Source organism: Carcharodon carcharias, chromosome 26 (assembly GCF_017639515.1).
Source record: "Carcharodon carcharias isolate sCarCar2 chromosome 26, sCarCar2.pri, whole genome shotgun sequence".
Lineage (NCBI taxonomy): Eukaryota > Metazoa > Chordata > Chondrichthyes > Lamniformes > Lamnidae > Carcharodon > Carcharodon carcharias.
In genome coordinates this window covers 24,524,706-24,545,499 of record NC_054492.1, presented here as the reverse complement: position 1 = coordinate 24,545,499, position 20,794 = coordinate 24,524,706, and the positions used below count along the sequence as shown (strand labels likewise).

Below are 20,794 nucleotides of genomic sequence, written 5' to 3'. Positions count from 1 at the left end.
AGACGAAGGCTCACCCCACCTTCAGAAGGGCAATAAACACGTTACCAGCAATGCCCACATCTCATGAATGAATAGTGAAAAAGTTACTGAACTACATAGGAGGCTACTGCTAAGTGCAAAAGTGTAATTGCTCTGTTATCTTAAGTTCAGTTCGAGTTGGCTCACATTGGCATCAAATCAGCTAGCTTATGTTCTTGAATTCAGTCAGCAAAAATAAGCTATCTTGTAGGGAGATGGTGGCATAGTGATTATGTCACTGGACTAGTAATCCAGAGGACCAGGTTAATCCTCTGGGGGTACAGGTTCAAATCCCACCACAGCAGCTGGTGATAAAAAAAATCTGGAATATAAAGCTAGTCTCAGTGATGATCACCATGAATCAGATTGTCGAAAAAACCCATCTGATTCACTAATGTCCTTTAGGGAAGGAAATGTGTCATTCTTGCCTGGTCTGACCTAGTTATGACTCCAGACCTACAGTAGTTAACTCTTAACTGCCCTCTGAAATGGCTGAGTAAGCCAAACAGCTCAAGGGCAATAAGGGATGGTGCAACATCAGTCACCAGTGACATCCACATTCCATTAAAGAATAAACTTTTAAAATGTTTTTGCATCTGGGAAGTGCTTTAGAAATGCAGGTTGCTGTTTTGTGCGCATGCATACTGCTCTTGGAGGTTGTCTTGCAGCCTGCAGTGTGATCAGTAGATCAATCCACTTCAGGAATAATGAGTTGAAGATTTTAGGGAAATTGCATGACCAGCCTGCACAACTCCAGAAGGTTCCATTACATTCACAAAACCAGCTGAGCTGCACAAAGCAGCTTAAAGGAAGATGAACGTCCATCAATGCTCACCTTATCTATCAGATCACCATGCACCTGCCTCCCCACCTAGTACTGCAGTAACGCTAATTCGTGGGGAAAAGACTAGAAAATTCCTCCTACTCCAAGCATTTTGGAAAGGATTAGCAAAAATTTAAACAGTTCCGATTAAGTTTGGTTGGTAGGAAAATTATTTTGGCCTGTATGTTTCCCCAATCTCTTTAGGGACAAAGTGAATAAATTTTTACTGAGCACAACCTTACAAAGACATTAGTTACATCTGGAGATCATGTGAGAAACTGAGTCTGAACATTTGTTTCATTGGACAGTGCAAAGAACGCTCCATAATTCAGGGCTTTGTAATTATCTAAACATTACATACAGGTAGATTTGACTGCAATTACTCCATTTTCAGCAACTGAAATTCAATACCAACAGCAACATGAAATGAAACAAATATTTACTAATATCGGGTGAATGGTACTGAAACGATTGTTCCAAAAACTCCATGTAGCTTACCTTGTTTTGTTTAATGGAATCTTCTTGATATTTTGCTGGCTGGTCATGCACTTTCCCTAAAATCTTCAACTTCTCTTCACACTGTTCCTTAAGTGCACTGATCTGCTGACCACATTGCAGGCTACAAGACAACATCCAAGAACAGTAAGCCATGCTTACAAAACAGCAACCTGCATTTCTAAAGCACTTCCCAGATGCAGGAAGATAGTTTTGTTTCTGAATTCAGCCAGCAATACAAACTAGCTGACATGACACCAATGTGAGCCAATTCAAACTGAACTGTAAGATAACAGAACACTGTTTTTGGTGTTGCAGGGTGTAACTAAATTCACAAAAAGCAACACTGCTGCTGACTGACACCACAAGTGTTTGCACTGGAGAAACTACCACAAAACACAGTAAAACAGTCAATGTTTCAATTAGCATTAATGAGCTCATATTTTAACAAGCTACCAGCAATTTATTTACTTACTGAATTGGAGAGGGCAAAATCTAGTTTGGGCAGAGGTCAGGTGCCTGTAACACTCATATTCCATCTTACATTTTCAGGCCACTCTTCCCTTCTCCAAAATTGTTCTCTGGATACTGTAAGAGCATTAACATACAAAATTTTTCCTCCAGCAAATTCCCGATAGGGATGAGGATTGGTCTGTGTTACAGTGTTTGAAATTGCAAACAGAGGCTGAAGAGGGAGACTCCACTGTTCCAACATAAGATACACAGAAGCATTGGTCTAAACACCTTACCTGGTAAATGATACAAACACTTTGAGCCCATGATGTTAATAAAAGTGGGGACTTTTCCTTATCAAAATCATTTTCTTAGCCTTAGTACAACATTAGCTAGGAACCAATGGTTCTCTAAAAAAGTAACAATGGCACACTGCATATAATATACAAGTCTTTCAATTTACCTAGAAGAACAAATCACTGCACCATATTTTACCCGTCAGTATTGTGGGTAACCTTGCTGGCAGGAAGTTTGCCTGCAACACTGCACTTTAGGATGTGACTTGTTTGATCTGGACTTGTAAAGATGCAGGTCATCTGGGTCACCAAGTTTTTTGGGAAGAGGGAGGGAGAGAAAAAGGCAGAAAGGAAAGGAGAAATATATAAATGATAATAAAGTCAAAAGATAGTTCTGTGGGCACATAGAATCAACCATGAGGACACCACCGCCTGAAAGCTCCCCTCCAAGTCACTCACCATCCAGACTTGGAAATATATCGTCGTTCCTTCACTGTCACTGGGTCAAAATCCTGGAACTCCCTCCCTACCTAAACCACATGGATTGCAGCGATTCAAGAAGGGAGCTCACCACCACTTTCTCAAGGGCAATTAGGGATGGGCAATAAATGCTGGCCTAGCCAGTGACACCCACATCCAATAAACTTTTTAAATTTTTAAATTTAATTTTTAATTTGTTGAAAAGTATATATTCAACACAACTTTCAGATGTATTAAGCATTTTATGTCTACCCAAATCTTGCAAATGTCACAAATCACACTGCTGTAAAAGGACTAAAATTCTGATATTTGGCATTCTAAAGTAAGGCACTGTGCTATGATTGCCCAGAAATGCTTGGATAATAATTCAAGTGTGTCAGGTCTTTACATTTTTCAACAAGCACTAAAACTGCTTTTCACTGGTCTTAACACAGCTGCAATTGTACAAGGAAATGGATATCGTATTTATTTGATAAATATTCCCTATTTGATAAATATTCCCAGGTTGTAGTCTGCACCGAGAACTTCCCCTTCAAAGTTATCAGAATACAATTAATGCCTTCTACTGCTTTGAACAGATCTGCCACTTTGCTGCACAGTCTGAGATTATAGCATTGGTTGCTATGTAACCATTGGAATAGGAACAGACTAAAAAGATGCCTGCAACAGTGAGACGCTGCAGCAGCTGGCAGATTTAAATGTATTCAGCCTCAGACAATGACAGGTAATCTAGATAAGAGTATTTCAAATCAGAAAACTGCTGTGTTGCAGATGAGACTGATCAGCATTTGGAAAGTAATGCAAATCTGACTAATCTAAAACCAAATGAAGCAGATATACAGAGGATGGAATTACAAAGCATTAAGAGGAAAGATGTTGTAAAATGTGTTATTTGACACCTACATCTGCTAGTTTACCACAACAACAGAACCCATATAAAATTTGCATAGAAAATAATCATATCGAGACAAACAGCAAAACATCTCTAGTGAAAAGTTGATCTGTATAAATTACACGTTTGACATTCATTGATATTAACACATGCAATGCATCCTCAGTTTCCACTAATGATTTCATGTATTTAATAAAAGTGTTAGCCACATACACTGATCACTTTTAATTTTGAAGAGTCATATTGGACTCAAAATGTTAACTATGTCTCTCTCCACAGATGTTGCCAGTCCTGCTGAGTACTTCCAGCACTTCATTTTTATTACACGAATCACTCCCTTATTTTGTGACACATTCCCTGAATCATATGCAAGGACTTTGGAAATCCTCAATTTATAGCAATGACAGCCATTTACAGATTATTTTTCTTTGCTGAATAGGGAACTTTAAGAAAAGACAAATTGATACATCTCTTCTGAAAACATAAAAATGCATTTTTATTTCAAGCTGAGCCAAAACTTTATGTAATATTTTCTATTAGAACCTTTAAGTCAACTATCAAATGTGGTTAGTCAATAAAACCACAGTATTCCAGTGGCAGAACTATATTCAGTGTGACATTTATCCCATATAGAAAATTCTTTTGAGCTGGTGCCAGCCAAATGTAGGCCATTGTTTCCATACACAGGGAGGGTGGAAAACAAGGATCAATTATTGCAGCCTGCATGTTTTTAATCACAGAAACAAGCTTTCTGGTCCAATCACTCCAGGTTAGCAATTGTCCCTCACACAAGCAAACAGTTTACCGACATGTGTATTATATGTTGGAATGAGTGATTAAATAATCAAACACAAATGGTATTTGTGTACTAGTCAAAAGGAAAGGTTATTAGTGTTCAGGTTTTAGATGGCACGTATTTTCATTGCAATCAGCATTAGCACATAGCATTAGTTTGCATAATATCAGCCTAATTTTTTATTTATATTCCCGTCATCAGCAAAGCAAGGGTTTTCACTTCACCATTCAGAGCTGGATTCAAATTTAAGGTCCTACTGGCAAAGGTCAGCTTTCTAACCTACCATGTTATTCTATGGGACACATTATCTTTAATTATTTTATTACCTTCATTGATTTATCTAAATTTACCTTCATTTATTTTCTTTACATGGGAATAAGTTCAAGCAACTCCCAATTAGTGTAACAGTTAGTGTTCAGATGCAAGAATAAGCTGACTGAATCAAGATGATTCTTGGGTTGTTAACTTGATTTATTTCAGATCTCGTTTTGGTCAAGCATCTGTAATTGTGAAAATTAGACAAGCTAAGTGACTACTGATTTGATTTTAAAACAATTTTTTGTATGCAAACTAATGCACAAGAGAAATAACATCCCAAACCAAAGAGGACGAGTCTAGACCTACAACAGAACAGAGAAGAAAAAAAAAATGATACTCACAATAGGGCCAGCTGTATGAAAAAAATCAAATATAATCTATTGGACACTTAGGTTTCCAACTAATGCAATTTATTGGTTAAGTTAATCTTAGTTGATCCTAGTTTTGACCAAGTTGGCCTCGGGCAGCTTTAGGTTGTGTTTTTATAGCAATGTTCTATTTAATTCTGAACCATTACCCAATTCTTGTTAACAAGATGTATATATAAAGTTACAAAAAAGCTTCTATTCCCTTCAAAGTAGCTAAGAGGTTCCGAAGTAACTCTAAACCTTAAAATTGATAACACATGAAACCATGCAACACTGACTGAGGATTTTTAGAAACATGTTTGATCACTCAATTAAACGTATAATGTTGTCTACTTATGCCAACACCAGTTTTTGAAACCACTGTCATGCGTGATAGCTCTCAATTAAATTACATTTAGTGCATCAGTCCACCTGCATAATAATTAACAATAATTAGGTTATTTGAAAGCAAGAACAAACACTGCAGGACACCATCGAATATTGCAACTATCAATCTCAGATGACCATCAGTGGATTGTAATGAGTAATTCAGACCAGAGTCACAACACTGATTACGCATGTTCCAATTTACATAAGCAGCTCTCTAGGTATCATTTTTAAACCAGTGCCATGCATGGGATTATCTGCTTTACAACATCAAAAAAGCCTATATAAATTTTTTTTAAAAGGACCCAATCAATCTAACATCCTGCACAACTTTAAAACACAATCTCACACATGGGTTTACCTTATAATCCAAGACAGAACAGACTAAAGTGGTGCTTAGACAATCGCATGACCAGATCTCCCACCACTTGACTGTGGTGTGCTTTAAGTACCAGACAATTATAAAACTTTCATATCTGCAGTACAGCTGAAACCAATTTGTGCCATTGGGAAAGAGTCAGAAAACTGTGACTTAAAATTTCTATCCAGTTTTCAATTATAATCTCTTACATTTCACAGTTGGTATTTCCATGGTTCTGACCAGACAGATCAGTGCGTTCTGCAGAGTACCTGATCATATCTTTATCGATATATTAAAACTTTCAATTCATTTTGTAAATTAAGTTTTGGCTGCCTTTCAAAATGTTGATCAGCGCAGCTTTCAACCACTTTCATTAAAAATTCAGTCCTGATCTCACTTGCATTCATGTCCTTTTACTCAAGATTGTAGCTGAAGTCAAAGTAACCCCGTTTTGTATTCTTATCATTTTAAAAGGCCTGAATCATGTCCCGTCTTACTCTACTCCCACCTCAAGCTGCGTTGAAAACACAACTACTTTATTCTTCAGTACATATTGCACTTCCTTCAATATTAAATGATTTTACTAATTAAATAACTTTCCTGGTTATATTATAGCACTCATTAGCATGTTCTCCAGCAGTTACAGGGTTTTTAATCCACCTCCCACCACACAAATATTTAATATTTAACTAGTCTGTCTCGTACCATTTAAGATGTAGTTACATGTCAATGTTTTCTCAAAGCACATATACAACATTACCTCCTTGTGTTGAAACTATTGCTCACACTTGCAATTCCATTAAATGGTTATTAATTTTTGGACCATTCTTTTAATGCATGCAATTCAGATAGAATGAGAGCCAGATAAAAATATGCTACCTTTCCCCTCCCACCATGGCAGATGGTGAAAGTCAAATTCAATAAAAATCTGGAATTAAAAGCCTGGTGATCATCAAGAAACCATTGCCGATTGTTGTAAAAACCCATCTGATTCACTAATGTCCTTTAGGGAAGGAAATCTGCTGTCCTTACCTGGTCTGGCCTACGTGACTCCAGACCCACAGCAATGTGGTTGACTCTTAAATGCCCTCGAACAAGGGCAATTTGGGATGGGTGTCCACTTCCCATGAATGAATTTAAAAAAATCTTTAGTCAAGAAGAGGGTTTCAGCATTTTCAGACCCATCCACTTTCACTTGCATCTTATCAAATGGTACTGCAGAATTCAACATAAACGTGCACTTCCACAACCACAGCAAAGAATGTATAATGTGTGGAGAAAAAAAACAAAATAAGCCTGACAAAAAAGGGAAAATGGTTCAAAATCTTGAAACATCACATGTTGACTTAAACTTTAAATGGAAATATGTACTTTGTGTGTAATGAATAGCTCATGGCTAATGAGGGGATTAATATCAAAAAGGGAAGAATTATTGTGGTCAATAGGCAAAGTAAAATCGTAACTGTGCTCTTTTTTGAATATATTTACAATATCACTGCACTGGAAGCAGAGACCATACATCCTAAATCATAAGTAAATTAAGCTCAATGTTCTCCATTGGTAAATTCGGTTTATATATTTAGCCAAACTAGTTTTATTTTTAAAAAAGTAACTTAAGAATTTGACAATAAAATTAGAGTGCTTCACAACTAGTCAATACCAAGCTACACAGAAAGTTTGAAGGATTAGATGTTAAAGAGTGTATTAGCTTTTAACTTACAAGGCTCAAATTTGACTTTAGGAGCACATGCATAAAGTTATCACCAGTACCAAAAGGACTGAGAAAGGGAAAAGTTAAGGTTTCATTGTACAGGAACTGTATAGAATGGGTACTTCACCTCTCATATTCTAGTTTCTTCTCCAAGGACGTGGAGTTCCTCCGGTACTCCTGGAGCTGATCATCCTGCCTTATGTACTCTTGTCGTAACTCAGTGAGCTGTTCTGTGCAAGAGAAAACACTTCAGTTGTACCAAATATTATTGGGGCAGCAATACCACATAACATAGGAAAAGCCCTGCCACAGAATAAAGTCCACGGATGCACTAATGGGACACTTTCACAAGAACTTAAAGAAGTGGTTTTGGTGCGCATCAAGGCAAAGGTGGCTCAGGATTATGAAACGTGTTAAAAGTTTTTGGAGTGGTAGCAACCTCTGTCTCTCACTGGCTTCAGTGTACACTGAGTGCAACCCAAAAGCACATATTGGCCATGAAAAATACATTCATTTTAGTTTCTTGCAGTAAGTAGCCCTCAACCGAGATGCTATTGTAGCAAATGGAACATTTTGGAGTGCACATGGGGCACCTGTGTAGGGATGGCAGGCTGTGTATGAAACTTCATTCTACTCATTTACTCTTTTTTTAAAATACACCTTTTCCCTCTTTTCATGGCTGTCCCTTTTAGTAGGGCACACAATTACAACACAAAAGCAAAATGCTGCAGATGATGGAAATCTGAAATAAAAGCTGAAAATGCTGGAAACATTTAGCAAGTCAGGCAGTATCTGCGGAGAGAAACAGAGTTACCATTTCAGGCTATGACCATCACACAACATTATTTACTTTAGGGCTGTGTAGATAGGCTGCTCCCAGGTCCATACCATTACACAGCAGGATGTTAGGGAACATTCTTGATTGAATTTGCCATATGAAGAACTGCTTCTGTGACCCTGCACCCCACCTCATTGTAATACCACGCGAAAGGGAACCAGAAGAATGTGCAACTATGCTTACTACCTACTCTTAGATGCAAACCGTCAACTAAAGTTACAGGCTTTGTAAAGAACCTCTACAGAATGTATAAATTTTTAGAAGTTTAATCGAATTTCAGTCATAGACAAGTGGGATGAGAGCACCTGTAAAAGAGGCTGACATCATAAATGAAAGACTCTAACAGAGTGTGTCTCATCAAGCTGCCCATCTATAATTATGACCTATTATAAGCCTTGACTAATATTTCTCAATTCAGGGTGATATTGCACCGATGCTATACAGGCAACATCAATTAATAGTTACATTAGAAAGAACAGTTTTAGTTTAATTTTATCATATGCAGCAGGTATTCTAATTTCAAAACCATTAAAATGATACAAAAAAAAGTAATCATTCTGTAAATTACATCCATGTCGTCCCTGCATTATTTCCTCAAAATACATTTGATAACCACCCTTTTAAATCTAGAGGAAAGAAAATTCAAGGACTCAGAATGAAAACCCACTTTTCCTCACAGGAGTCCACAGGAAATCCTAACGCTGATGATAATGTTAATACTCCGTTGATGTTAATACTCTGGATCCTGTCAGGGTAAAGCAAAATGCTGTTTTTGGTTGGTGAAAGCAGCAAAAGGAACTCCCATATTTCAACAGCAAACCAATAGACTCTAGTAGTATACTGCACCATAACTTTCAACAGCCTCCTGTTCCAAGTCCTCTATTGTTCCACTGCTTCAGTGGCAGAACTCTCACAAATGCATATTAACATATAAATAATGGCACTTAATTCGATTCAAAGATTGTTTTTTAAGAATGAGTATTGATTGGTTTTTGAAACATGAATGTTACTCCTGGTACCAATTAACTCCCTTTGCCCATCACACACAACTTGTTGAAATAGAAACTATAGGTAACATAAGCCTTTCAGTTTCCACTCAGCACTTCCAAACAGCAACTGCCAAAACTACTCCATGAAACCTAAATTCTACAATTAAGCACAGCAGCAGATCATTGCTCCATCTTGCAGTGCCACAATGCTACCTTACAGGAATGGCAGTCATGAGCCATGTGTTTTGTTTTTCGAAAACTAATGCAAAAGCTGCCTCCATGATCAAATTATCTGAAGAAGAGCAATTAAATGATTATAAGAACAAAGAGCAAAGTACAGCACAGGAACAGGCCCCTTAGCCCTCCAAGCCTGCGTCGATCATATTGTCTGTCAAACTAAAACGTTTTGCACTTCTGGGGTCCGTATCCCTCTATTCCCTTCCTATTCATGTTGTCAAGCTGCCTCTTAAACCACCACTATCGTACCTGCTTCCACCACCTCCTCTGGCAGCGAATTCCAGACACTCACTACCCTCTGCATAAAAAACTTGCCCCGCACATCTCCTCTAAAGTTTTCTCCTCTCACCTTAAATCTATGTCCCCTAGTAATTGACTCTTCCACCCTGGGAAAAAGCTTCTGACTATCTACTCTGTCCATGCCACTCAATTTTCTAAACTTCTATCAAGTCACCCCTCAATCTCTGTCGCTCTAGTGAGAATAATCCGAGTTTCTCCAACCTCTCCTCATAGCTAATAACTTCCAGACCAGGCAGCATCCAGGTAAACCTCCTCTGCACCCTCTCCAACGCCTCCATATCCTTCTGGTAATGTGATGAACAGAATTGCACGCAATATTCCAAGTGTGGCCTAACCAAGGTTCTATACAGCTGCAGCATGACTTCCCAGCTTTTATGCTCAATACCCCTCCCAATGAAGGCAAGCATGCCATATGGCTTCCTGACTATCTTATCCACCTGCGTTGCCACTTTTAGTGACCTGTGGACCTGTACACCCAGATCGCTCTGCCCGTCGACACACTTAAGGGTTCTGCCATTTACTGTATAATTCCTGCCTGTATTAGACCTTCCAAAATGCATTACCTTGCATTTGTCCGGATTAAACTCCACCTACCATTTCTCTGCCCATGTCTTCAACCGATCTATATCCCATTGTATCCTTTGACAATCCTCTTCACTATCTGCAACTCCTCCAACCTTAGTGTCGTCTGCAAACTTACTAATTAGCCCAGTTACATTTTCCTCCAAATCATTTATGTATACTACAAACAGCAAAGATCCCCACACTGATCCCTGCGGAACTCCATTAGTCAGAACTCTCCATTCAGAAAAGCACCCTTCCACTGCTACCCTCTGTCTTCTATGACCAAGCCAATTCTGTATCCATCTTGCCAGCTCACCTCTGATCCCGTGCGACTTTACCTTCTGTACCAGTCTGCCATGAGGGACCTTGCCAAAGGCATTACTGAAATCCATGTAGGTAACATCCACTGCCCTTCCATCGTCGATCATTTTTGTCACTTCCTTGAAAAACTCAATCAAGTTAGTGAGACACGACCTCCCCTTCACAAAACCATGCTGCATCTCACTAATACGCTCATTTGCTTCCAAATGGTAGTAAATCCTGTCATGAAGAATCTTCTCCAATAATTTCCCTACCACTGACATAAGGCTCACAGGCCTGTAATTTCCTGGATTACCCCTGCTATCCTTCTTAAACAATGGAACAACATTGGCCATTCTCCAGTCCTCTGGGACCTCACCCGTAGCCAGTGAGGATACAAAGATTTTTGTCAAGGCCCCAGCAATCCCCTCCCTTGCCTCCCTCAGTACTCTGGGGTAGATCCCATCTGGCCACCGTAATATTCTTCAATACGCCTAACACCTCCTCTTTTTTGATCTCAACATGATCCAGGCTATCTACACACTCTTCCTAGACAAATCGACCGCTAAATCCTTGGTAAATACTGATGAGAAGTACTCATTTAGGATCTCTACTGATGAGAAGTACTCATTTAGGATCTCTACTGATGAGAAGTACTCATTTAGGATCTCTACTGATGAGAAGTACTCATTTAGGATCTCTACTGATGAGAAGTACTCATTTAGGATCTCTACTGATGAGAAGTACTCATTTAGGATCTCTACTGATGAGAAGTACTCATTTAGGATCTCTACTGATGAGAAGTACTCATTTAGGATCTCTACTGATGAGAAGTACTCATTTAGGATCTCTACTGATGAGAAGTACTCATTTAGGATCTCTACTGATGAGAAGTACTCATTTAGGATCTCTACTGATGAGAAGTACTCATTTAGGATCTCTACTGATGAGAAGTACTCATTTAGGATCTCTACTGATGAGAAGTACTCATTTAGGATCTCTACTGATGAGAAGTACTCATTTAGGATCTCTACTGATGAGAAGTACTCATTTAGGATCTCTTGGATTATCTGGTAGGATCATTTTCATTTTTCAAACAACAAACCATAGGAATTAGCACAGATAATAAAGGAAACTACAAGAGATATTGTTGAGATGTTTGATGCCAATTTGACCTTTGAGGTATTACAGTTTTGAATGGGCATTCTCATGTGTATGAGAGTATCTATCTTCATTTTCATACAACAGCTCATTACAAAAAGAGAAAGGACTTATGCAATAACTATTTGCAATATAGCAGAAAGGCTCAAGGGGATGAATAGCCTACTCTCCTGCTCTATATATTCGTGACATAGATTGCTATATTCAAAGTGATGATCTCTAATAGTTAGCTTCCTTCATTGCAGATCTTCTACTTGCCAAAGGAGTGAGAGATAGCGGTGCAACTTAAAAATCACACGGAGTTAATCATTTTGTGAATGAAAATGCTATTACTCAACAAGTTTGATTTGAAAACAAAAAAATGCTGGAAATATTCAGCAGGACAGGCAGCATCTGTGGGCATTGAAACAAATTTAATGTTGTGGTCAGTGGCCTTTCATCAGAACTGGGAAAAGTTAGAGATGTAATAGGTTTTGAGCAAGGGGTCGGTGGGACAAGGAAAAGGAAGGCCTATGATGGAATGGAAGACAGGAGAGATTGAATGACAGAAGAGTTAGTCTTACAGGGCCAAAGGGAATGGTGATGGGGCAAGAAAAGGGACAAAGAAACAAAAGAAGAGCCTTGAACAGAATGCTGCTGACTGAAAGCAAAAATAAGAAAAAATGAAACATGCAAAGTGGAAACAGAGTTTAGAGACTGAAATTTTGGAACTCAATGTCAATTCTGGAAGGCTGTTAAGTGCCTAATCCCGTGCTCAGCAAAATTTTTCCCAATGTGACCCCATTTTAACGTCTCAGACTTTGTGACCCGAGTGTGAAATTTGAGGGGGTTGCTGTGATTTGTTAAGCCAGTGGGTGGAATGGGGGGTTTAAAGCTGTTGGGTTTGCCCTGAAAACAGAGACCACCCACTTTTTTTCTTTTACATGCTGTAGTTGTGGCAGCAATCAGGCCTCAGGACAGATGATTAAGCCACACTCATCGACAGAAAAAACACAAACATTTATAGGGGTCTCACAGCTGCCAAAACTCAGTCCAAGCTCCATGGCCACCACTTGTGACTCCAAAATCTCATACCGTGACTCCACTTGGAGGTCACGACCCATACCATGGGAACCTCTGCCCTGATTAAAAGATGAGTTGCTGCTCCTCAAGCTTACATTGAACTTCACTGGAACAGTGCACCAGGCCAAGGACAGAAATATTAACGCGAGGAAGGCAGAGGATTAAAATGACAGTACACCAGAAGCTTGGTTCAGGCTTGCGGGCTGAATAGAGGTGCTCCTCAAAGCGCTCACCCATTTTGTGTTTAATCTCCCCAGTGTAGAGAGAACTGTGTTGAGAGCAGCGAATACAGTATATTAAGTTGAAAGCAGTAAGTATAAATTGCTGCTTCCTCTGGAAGGAATGTCTGTGGCCTTGCATAGTGAGGAGAGGGGAAGTAAAAGGCGTTACAATTCCTGTAATTGCATGGAAAGGTGCCGTGGGAAGGGGACATGGTGTTGGGGGTGACTGAGGAGCTGACCATGATATTACAGAAGGAATGGTCCCTTCGGAATGCTGAAAGGGAAGGGGAACATGGTCTGATGTTACCATCACGCTGGAGCTGGGGGAAATGGCAGAAAATTTTCTGTTAAATATGGAGGCTATGGGGTAGAAGGTGAGGACAAGGGGAAGCATGCCATGGTTCTGGAATGAAGGGAAGGGGTGAGAGCAGAAGTGTGGGAAATGTGGTAGACATGACCGAAGGTCCTGTTGGGGGAGAATCCTTGGTGGAGGAAAAAAAAGACATCTCAGAAACATCTCAGTTGTTGAAGTTTGCATCACCAGGACAGATGCGACAGAGAAACTGGGAGAATGGAACGGAATCTTTACAGAGTGTAGGGTGTGAGAAAGTGTAGTCCAGGTAGCTGTGGGAGTCAGTGGATTTATAATGAATATTATTTAACAGCCTATTGCTAAAAATGGAAACAGAAGTCAAGGGAGGGAAGGGAAGAGTTAGAGCAAGGAATGTTCCACATATTGCCTAAAAAGACAGGCATAGCTAAGGTCCATATGGTACCCATAGCCTTTTATTTGGAGGAAGTGAAATGAATTAAAGGAGAAATTCTTCAATGAGAGAACAAGTTCAGCAAGTCAAAAGGAGGATGATGATCAATGGAAATGGTTTGGAAGGAACAGACAGCCCTCAAACTGTCCTGGTGGTGGATGGAAGTGTCGAGGGATCAGTAATTATTTGTCCATATGAAGAGGACAATGTAAGGGTCAGGAAATTTGAAACATATAAACTGATGGAGGGCATGAGAGGGTCAAGGATGTAGGTGGGGAGAGACTGGACAAAGGGAGAAAAAAATGGAGTCAAGGTCAGAAGAAATCAGGTTGAAGTCAAAGTTGGAGAATACATGTATATCCTGCTGAGTTTTTCCAGGTAATTCTGTTTTTGTTTTGGATTTCCAGCATCCGCAGTTTTTTTGTTTTTACCTCTGTCTTACATGTATAATCTGACTATTGCCCAACTCTTCCTTCCCCCTTCATTTCCTTTCTAAACGTTCTGATTTTTGCTGAGGTATAATTTCACAAGTGCCAACAACTCTAAAGACTATTCCAATCTAGACAGTGAACAGTAGCAGATTATTCAATTGTGTAATACGTGACACCAAAGCCAATCCCATTCTCCTCTAAAATCTAAACATGCACAATCAGCAAAGCCTCTGGATAGCAAGAATGGGAAGCATTGATAATTTTTCAATTCACCAGCTTAAGAGCTCTGATGTAACCATGACGTCACAAATGCTGCCTAGGCTAAGACATGCCTTAGTCTCATGCAATGTAGCAACAAAAATTGGAAGCAAAATTCTCCCAAATTTTGCATTCTAATTAAACTGTGCTAAAATACAATATGCAGCTAATCAAGACTCTTAACGGCAAAGGTATTATTTTTGTATTGGTTGTTTTACTCAACACAATAGCAACAAGGATCATCAAAGGTTTAAAAATAGTGTCTTCCACCCCAGATAATCCTATTAATATTTTCGTAACCCCACAAAGGCCACCCTGACTTCTAGATGCTGTGAAAGGATGAATTGTTTTGGTTATGCAGTAAAGTTAGAAATTGCATAGGGTACTGCTGGAACTATTTTTTTCCTCAAGATGCAGGCATTGCTGGAAAAGCTAGCATTAATTGCCCAGTGGGCAGTGAGAGTTAACCATATTGCTGTGGAGCTTGGAGTCATATATTAGGCCAAACTGGATTAAGGACAGCAGGCGCCTTTCCCTAAAGTACATTTGTGAACCTATTGAGCTTTTACAGCAATTTGTCAGCTTCATAGATATTTCCATTGATATTTATAAATTAGATTCAAATGATCAAAATGCCACTGCGGAAAAATTCACATTACTGGATTACAAGCTTACTAACATAACCAGTGCACTACTGTGCTATAAAGTAATGCTTGGAATACTGTTAGCATAGCATAGGTGTCAGGAATATTGTTATAGCTGGTAAACTACATTTGTAGTCAAAATGTGAAAACTTAGCAGTTGGCCAAAAAAAAATCCACCCCTCAATTCTTACCTTGTAACCGATGGATCAAAGACAGCTGATCTGTTAGATTATTCTGAAATTTAACCTGGAAGGAAAAGAAAAAGAATTGTGAAAACCTGTTTTATGCCAGAAATTTAGTGTGCCTATCTCAAACTGGATGCAAATTTTTCACAGTTTGAATGGTTTCAGGGTGGCAACTATCAAAAACAATCTCTGTTGATAATTCTAACAGCACAAAGTTCACAAAGCTTTAACTATGCTAACCCAACCATCCCTCTTGAATGTGACTCAGTTAATGACTCAATCAGTTTATTCAGTATAGTTTACAGACCAGAAAATTTTAATGTTTAATCCTTGGTCTTTGCCAAGCTATAACCTATATTTAGACAGCCTCCTTTAATGCAAAAAAACTGCCAATGCGTTTCACATAAGTCCAATCAGACAATTAAAATTGACCACCTCCAACAAGAGAATCTAATCATCTTCCCTTGACATTCAATAGCATTACCATCGCTGAATCCCCCAACTATTAAATCCTGGGGATTACCATTGATCAGAAACTGAACTGGACTAGCCATATAAATTCTGTGGTGACAAGAGCAGGTCAGAGAGTAACTCACCTCCTGACTCCCCAAAACGTGTCCACCATCTACAAGGCACAATTAGGAGTGTGATGGAGTACTTTCCACTTGCCTGGATGAACACAGCTCCAACGACACTCAAGAAGCTTAACACCAACCTGGACAAAGCAGCCCACTCACAACCTTCAACATTCACTCCCCCTACCAAACAACGGACGGCAGCAGTGTGTACCATCTACAAGATCCACTGCAGCAACTCACCAAGGGTCCTTCGACAGCACCTTCCAACCTCAACCTCTAGGAGGACTAGGGCAGCCTGCTACCAATTAGTTCAGGAAGACAAACACTGGAATGCATTTACTGCATCAGGCAGCAAATCCTACCTCAGACTATTCACGTTTCAAACATCTGTTTCTAAATCACTTAAAGCAATTATTTACAACCCTTGCCTTTGCTGTCTTCATTAAGCAGTAGCAATGTCTTTTTAAAAAATAATCGGGAGTGGCGAACAACTCAACGTAAGCCACTGATGAGCATCGGGACCCTGAGGAAGGCCCATGTGTGCACACGCACGGTCCTTGCGCAGGATAATGGAATTTTCGATTGCCAGTTTACCACTGCCCAGACTGCCTCGTGATTCAACAGTGGGATGAAATGGCCATAACCATGCAGACTTGGGCTGGTTCCCCTATACTTACTCTGCTTGTTACACTGATTTATTAGTTGTATTAGCAGGTATAAAGCTCCCCACCCTCCATCAGCACTATGGAGAGGTTGCTGTGCAGGGCAGGCGGTCAGCATTGTTAGGAGGGGATTTGGGTGGGGAATACTTACAAAGATAGGGACATTTAAACCCTGCAACAGAACGAATTGAAGACAGGTGTCAGGAAGCATGCCTTCAGTTTATGACCAAAAAAGGGCTGTGGCTTTGCCGCAGTTGCACTTTGTCACTAGGCCTTCCACTCCCCATGTCACCGGATCCTTGATGGAGTCGGCACTGGCAGGTCCAAAGACTCCAGCACAAAAAAGGGTGCAGTGCAGTTTTAAAACGGATCAGCGGCATGCGTGCCCGCTCCACCACTGACCAGAAGATCTGGGCAACACGGACACACAAAACTTCACAATGTAAAGCAAAACATTTAGAAAAGACGGTCATCTAGACTGTTACAGGTAAATTAACCTCCCTCCTCAAGACATCGGAAGACACAAAAATACCATCAATGCGAGAACACACATCAAGAGCTCAGTTGTGCAGTAGGAAGGGTACACATCCCTAAGGTTTGATCTGAATTTTACTAGTTGACGAAAGTAAAAAATTATTAAAAATTTCCTGAAGCTTCAAGATATATTATTCACATTTACCTATCACAGAATGCAGAAGAGGCCCTTCGGCCCATCAAGTCTGCACCGGCATGTGAGAAGCACCTGACCTACCTACCTAATCCCATTTACCAGCACTTGGCCCATAGCCTTGAATGTTATGATGTGCCAAGTGCTCATCCAGGTACTTTTTATAGGATGTGAGGCAACCCACCTCTATCACAAGGGGCCTCAGTTAAATGCAACTATGAATATTCTATGTTAACACTAAGGCTACAGAAAGGAGTCCAGTCTAATGTCCACAACCATTCTGTGTCATACGAATAATCATACAGCATGATTATATATTATGTAATACTTGGCCAGCATCTTTTAGGTAAATGTTGGTAACTTTTTAGTATTCAAGGTTGGATAAAGTAAATGAAAATTGAAATGGTAAAAGTTGTCATGTGCATCAGATCCCTCTGAAACCATTGGAGATCGAAAGAGAGGTTCAGATTGTGTAGGCATATTTGTTTTCATTGTTACACCACTGTCAGAAGAAACCAAACTTTGACAGATCAAGGCATAGCTGCAGTATCTGCAACTAGTGCTTTCTCAGCCAAGGTTATGGGAATTTAAAGGAAAAGGCTCCAAAGCAATGGGAAATATAAATTTATCACACATACTAAGGAAATACCCATTAACATGCCAACTCTCATCTCAAATGTGTAGCTATGACATCAATCTTAGTGTAGATCAATACTGTATTCAGCCAAACTGCAGAACATGTTTCAGTGGCGAAAGAGAAGGAAAATAATTGTCACTGTTTTAGCCAAAATTCTCTTTCGGTCACTTTGAAAAATGATAAACATATCAGTGTCTTGTTTACAGAATTGAATATTGTTATATTGAGACAGTTCAGTGCAAAGGGAACAACTTGAGATCTTATTGAATTCAACTACAGTAAAACCGGAATTACATTGTCCAAGTGACAACAACACATACTGATTATATGAGAGAACTAGGAAGGATTGTTGAGACTCTTTTTTTGCCCATGCCCTTGGATTATAATTTTCCAATGCTCTTGAATTTCACCATCGACCCATGAAGCCTCACATTTAAATTTCCTCTGAACTACGTTCTATAACATTTAGCACTGTTTATAGGATTTCATTTCAACACTAATGAACCAGTAGGAATATAGTAGGCTGTAATTTAAGAGATGCAGTTTAACTCAATCATGGTGCCATCAATTAAAACCTACTGAAATATATTAATCACATCTTGAAAAGTAGTTTTTGCCTTTATTCCAGTTCTCCCTGCCACTCCATCCAATATGCACTTACTATTGCTAGGACACAACACATGAGTGCAGACACCTCACCCAAGTGGCCAGTTGATATGTATATGGCTGGGGGAGTTGACCATTTAAACAATCTTGCTGAGCTGAATATCATTCTCTCTCAAACACAGAGATTCTGGTAGAATGCAGAAGAGTTTCTGCTCCCCCAGCCCTGAGACAGAAACTAATCCATCAACCCCAATTGCTGCTCTAGACAAGATGGCACCAACTCACACCACATCAAAAAACAAACCTGGTATCATTTTGTTCAACGATTCCACACACAATGCTGGTCAATTGTATTTCCCATATACCTTATCGGGGGAGCAACTGCTCATTCTAAACGTCAACTGTTCTTCAAAACTCTCAACAAGGTAATCAAGTAGATTTCAGTATTTAAATGAGCTGTGATTTAAGTTGTGCAGTACCAGACAGACCTGACAATAGCAGAGTAACAGTGAATCATAAACTAAAAGAACAGCCTTGACTGAAGGAATAACATCCAGGAGGGAACAAAAATTTTTCAATTATCTAAAACTATAGTTTAAAAGAATATACGTGACCAATTGTAAAAGCATTTGATGAAAAACTTCTGATCTGTTCTCCATCATATCAGAGCACTTGTTTATTTTTATCTTCAATTCTGTCCAGCATCCCCAAGTTATAAGAAATTAGTTTTTAAAAGCCAAGCTCTTGGTTGTTTGCATTTTTTGTTTCTCTAAGGAAAGGAGTGGCTACCACCATACTGTGCAGGGCAAGATCAGAGTCCACATCAGCACCTGCCCCAAATCCATATTATTTAGATAAATGGTAACTGTGGGGTGTAATGTTAGAGGCAGCAGTGTAAAAGGTTAGCTATCAAATGGATACTGGATATAAATTTGTCCCTATATTTTTTGGTTAAGTGTTTTTCTTCTATAAATTGTAGTGCTACCAGTAGCAGACTTTCAAGTCAAACTATTGCCTCCTGGTCTATTAGGGTAGACCAAACACTATTTTAAAAAGATAGCTTGCCTGTTTACGCAAGGTAGTGTTTCTCAAAATCAAAAGCAGTCAGGAAAGATAATAGGAATAATAGTCAGCAGTAGCAATCTTAATTAGAACAGGAAATTCTGGAACTACACAGCTAACTTAAGTAGGGGCTCTGGTAAAGAGTCACTTCAAAATTTTTTTTACAATATATTTATTCATGGGATGTAGGTGTCACTGGCTCGGCCAGCATTTATTGCCCATCCCTAATTGTCCTTGTTCAGAAGGCATTTAAGAGTCAACCACATTGCTGTGGGTCTGGAGTCACATGTAGACCAGACCAGGTAAGAACAGCAGATTTCCTTCCCTAAAGGCAATGGTTTCACAGTCATCATTAAACTTTTAATTCCAGATTTTTATTGGATTCAAATTCCGCCATCTGCCGGGGTGGGATTCAAATCAGGGTCCCCAGAGCATTACCCCTGGGTTTCTGGATTACCAGTTTAGTAATAATATGATGCCACCACCTCCCCTGAAAACATTAAACCGTTGGTGCTTCCACGTTCCCCAATTTTTCAAATTACAAAAGGATATTTTGGGTTTTTTTAAAAACAGAAAATCCTTCAGCTCTTAACTGATCAAAGTGACTAACTGTTAAACCTCAACAAACAATCCCCGATTCTCCTGAATGTTAAGCCCGCTTTTAATTTTGCCATAGACTAGGCTGTCACTGTTTTCTCCAGAAGTGTAATACCAAGGTATAAAGAAACTAACATACCACACTCTAGTTATAAATCCCCTCAAATATCAACTCACTAGAATGTGATTTTATCCCCAAGAGGTTAAAAGTAAGTGCTCTCTTCCATTCACTTAAACATCCATTGAATAACTTCATAAAAATCATGCGTGCTACGCAGCTACATTTCAAATGTGTTTTTTGATGCAGGCTGCTAATATCTGTGATCTGCTTCTTCAACTTAATAGCTCTTCCGAACTTGAATTGATGACAACTTAGGATGCAACCTTCCATCTAACTCGGTGACGTTCTTAATCTGACAACTGTTACTGTATATTTGGTCAGCTTTATCCTCAATTTTTGTTACAATCATAGGCTGTTATTTGGGATACAATTGCTTTAAAAACTTAAGTGAGTTTTTTTTGGCATTGAGCAAGAACCTAGACTTCATGGGATAGGATAACCCTAACCTCAATTTAGTTAACAAGCATAAATGTTCTCTATATAGGTTGACAGACAAGGGGCTTCTTAAACAGAGAATCTGAGAAGGTCAATGT

The 20,794-nt window shown here is 39.3% G+C and overlaps 1 protein-coding gene across 2 annotated transcripts in view; it reads right to left on the bottom strand.

Moving 5' to 3' along the window:
• Positions 1-20,794, bottom strand: part of golm2 (golgi membrane protein 2) — a 103,284-nt gene that overhangs the window by 41,615 nt on the left and 40,875 nt on the right. For both annotated transcript variants that reach the window (XM_041175138.1, XM_041175139.1), the window contains exons 3-5: positions 15,338-15,392; positions 7,505-7,607; positions 1,340-1,460 (exon numbers count right to left, since the gene is read on the bottom strand). In XM_041175138.1, the coding sequence (XP_041031072.1) occupies positions 1,340-1,460; positions 7,505-7,607; positions 15,338-15,392 (279 nt within the window). The remainder of the gene's footprint in view (positions 1-1,339; positions 1,461-7,504; positions 7,608-15,337; positions 15,393-20,794) is intronic.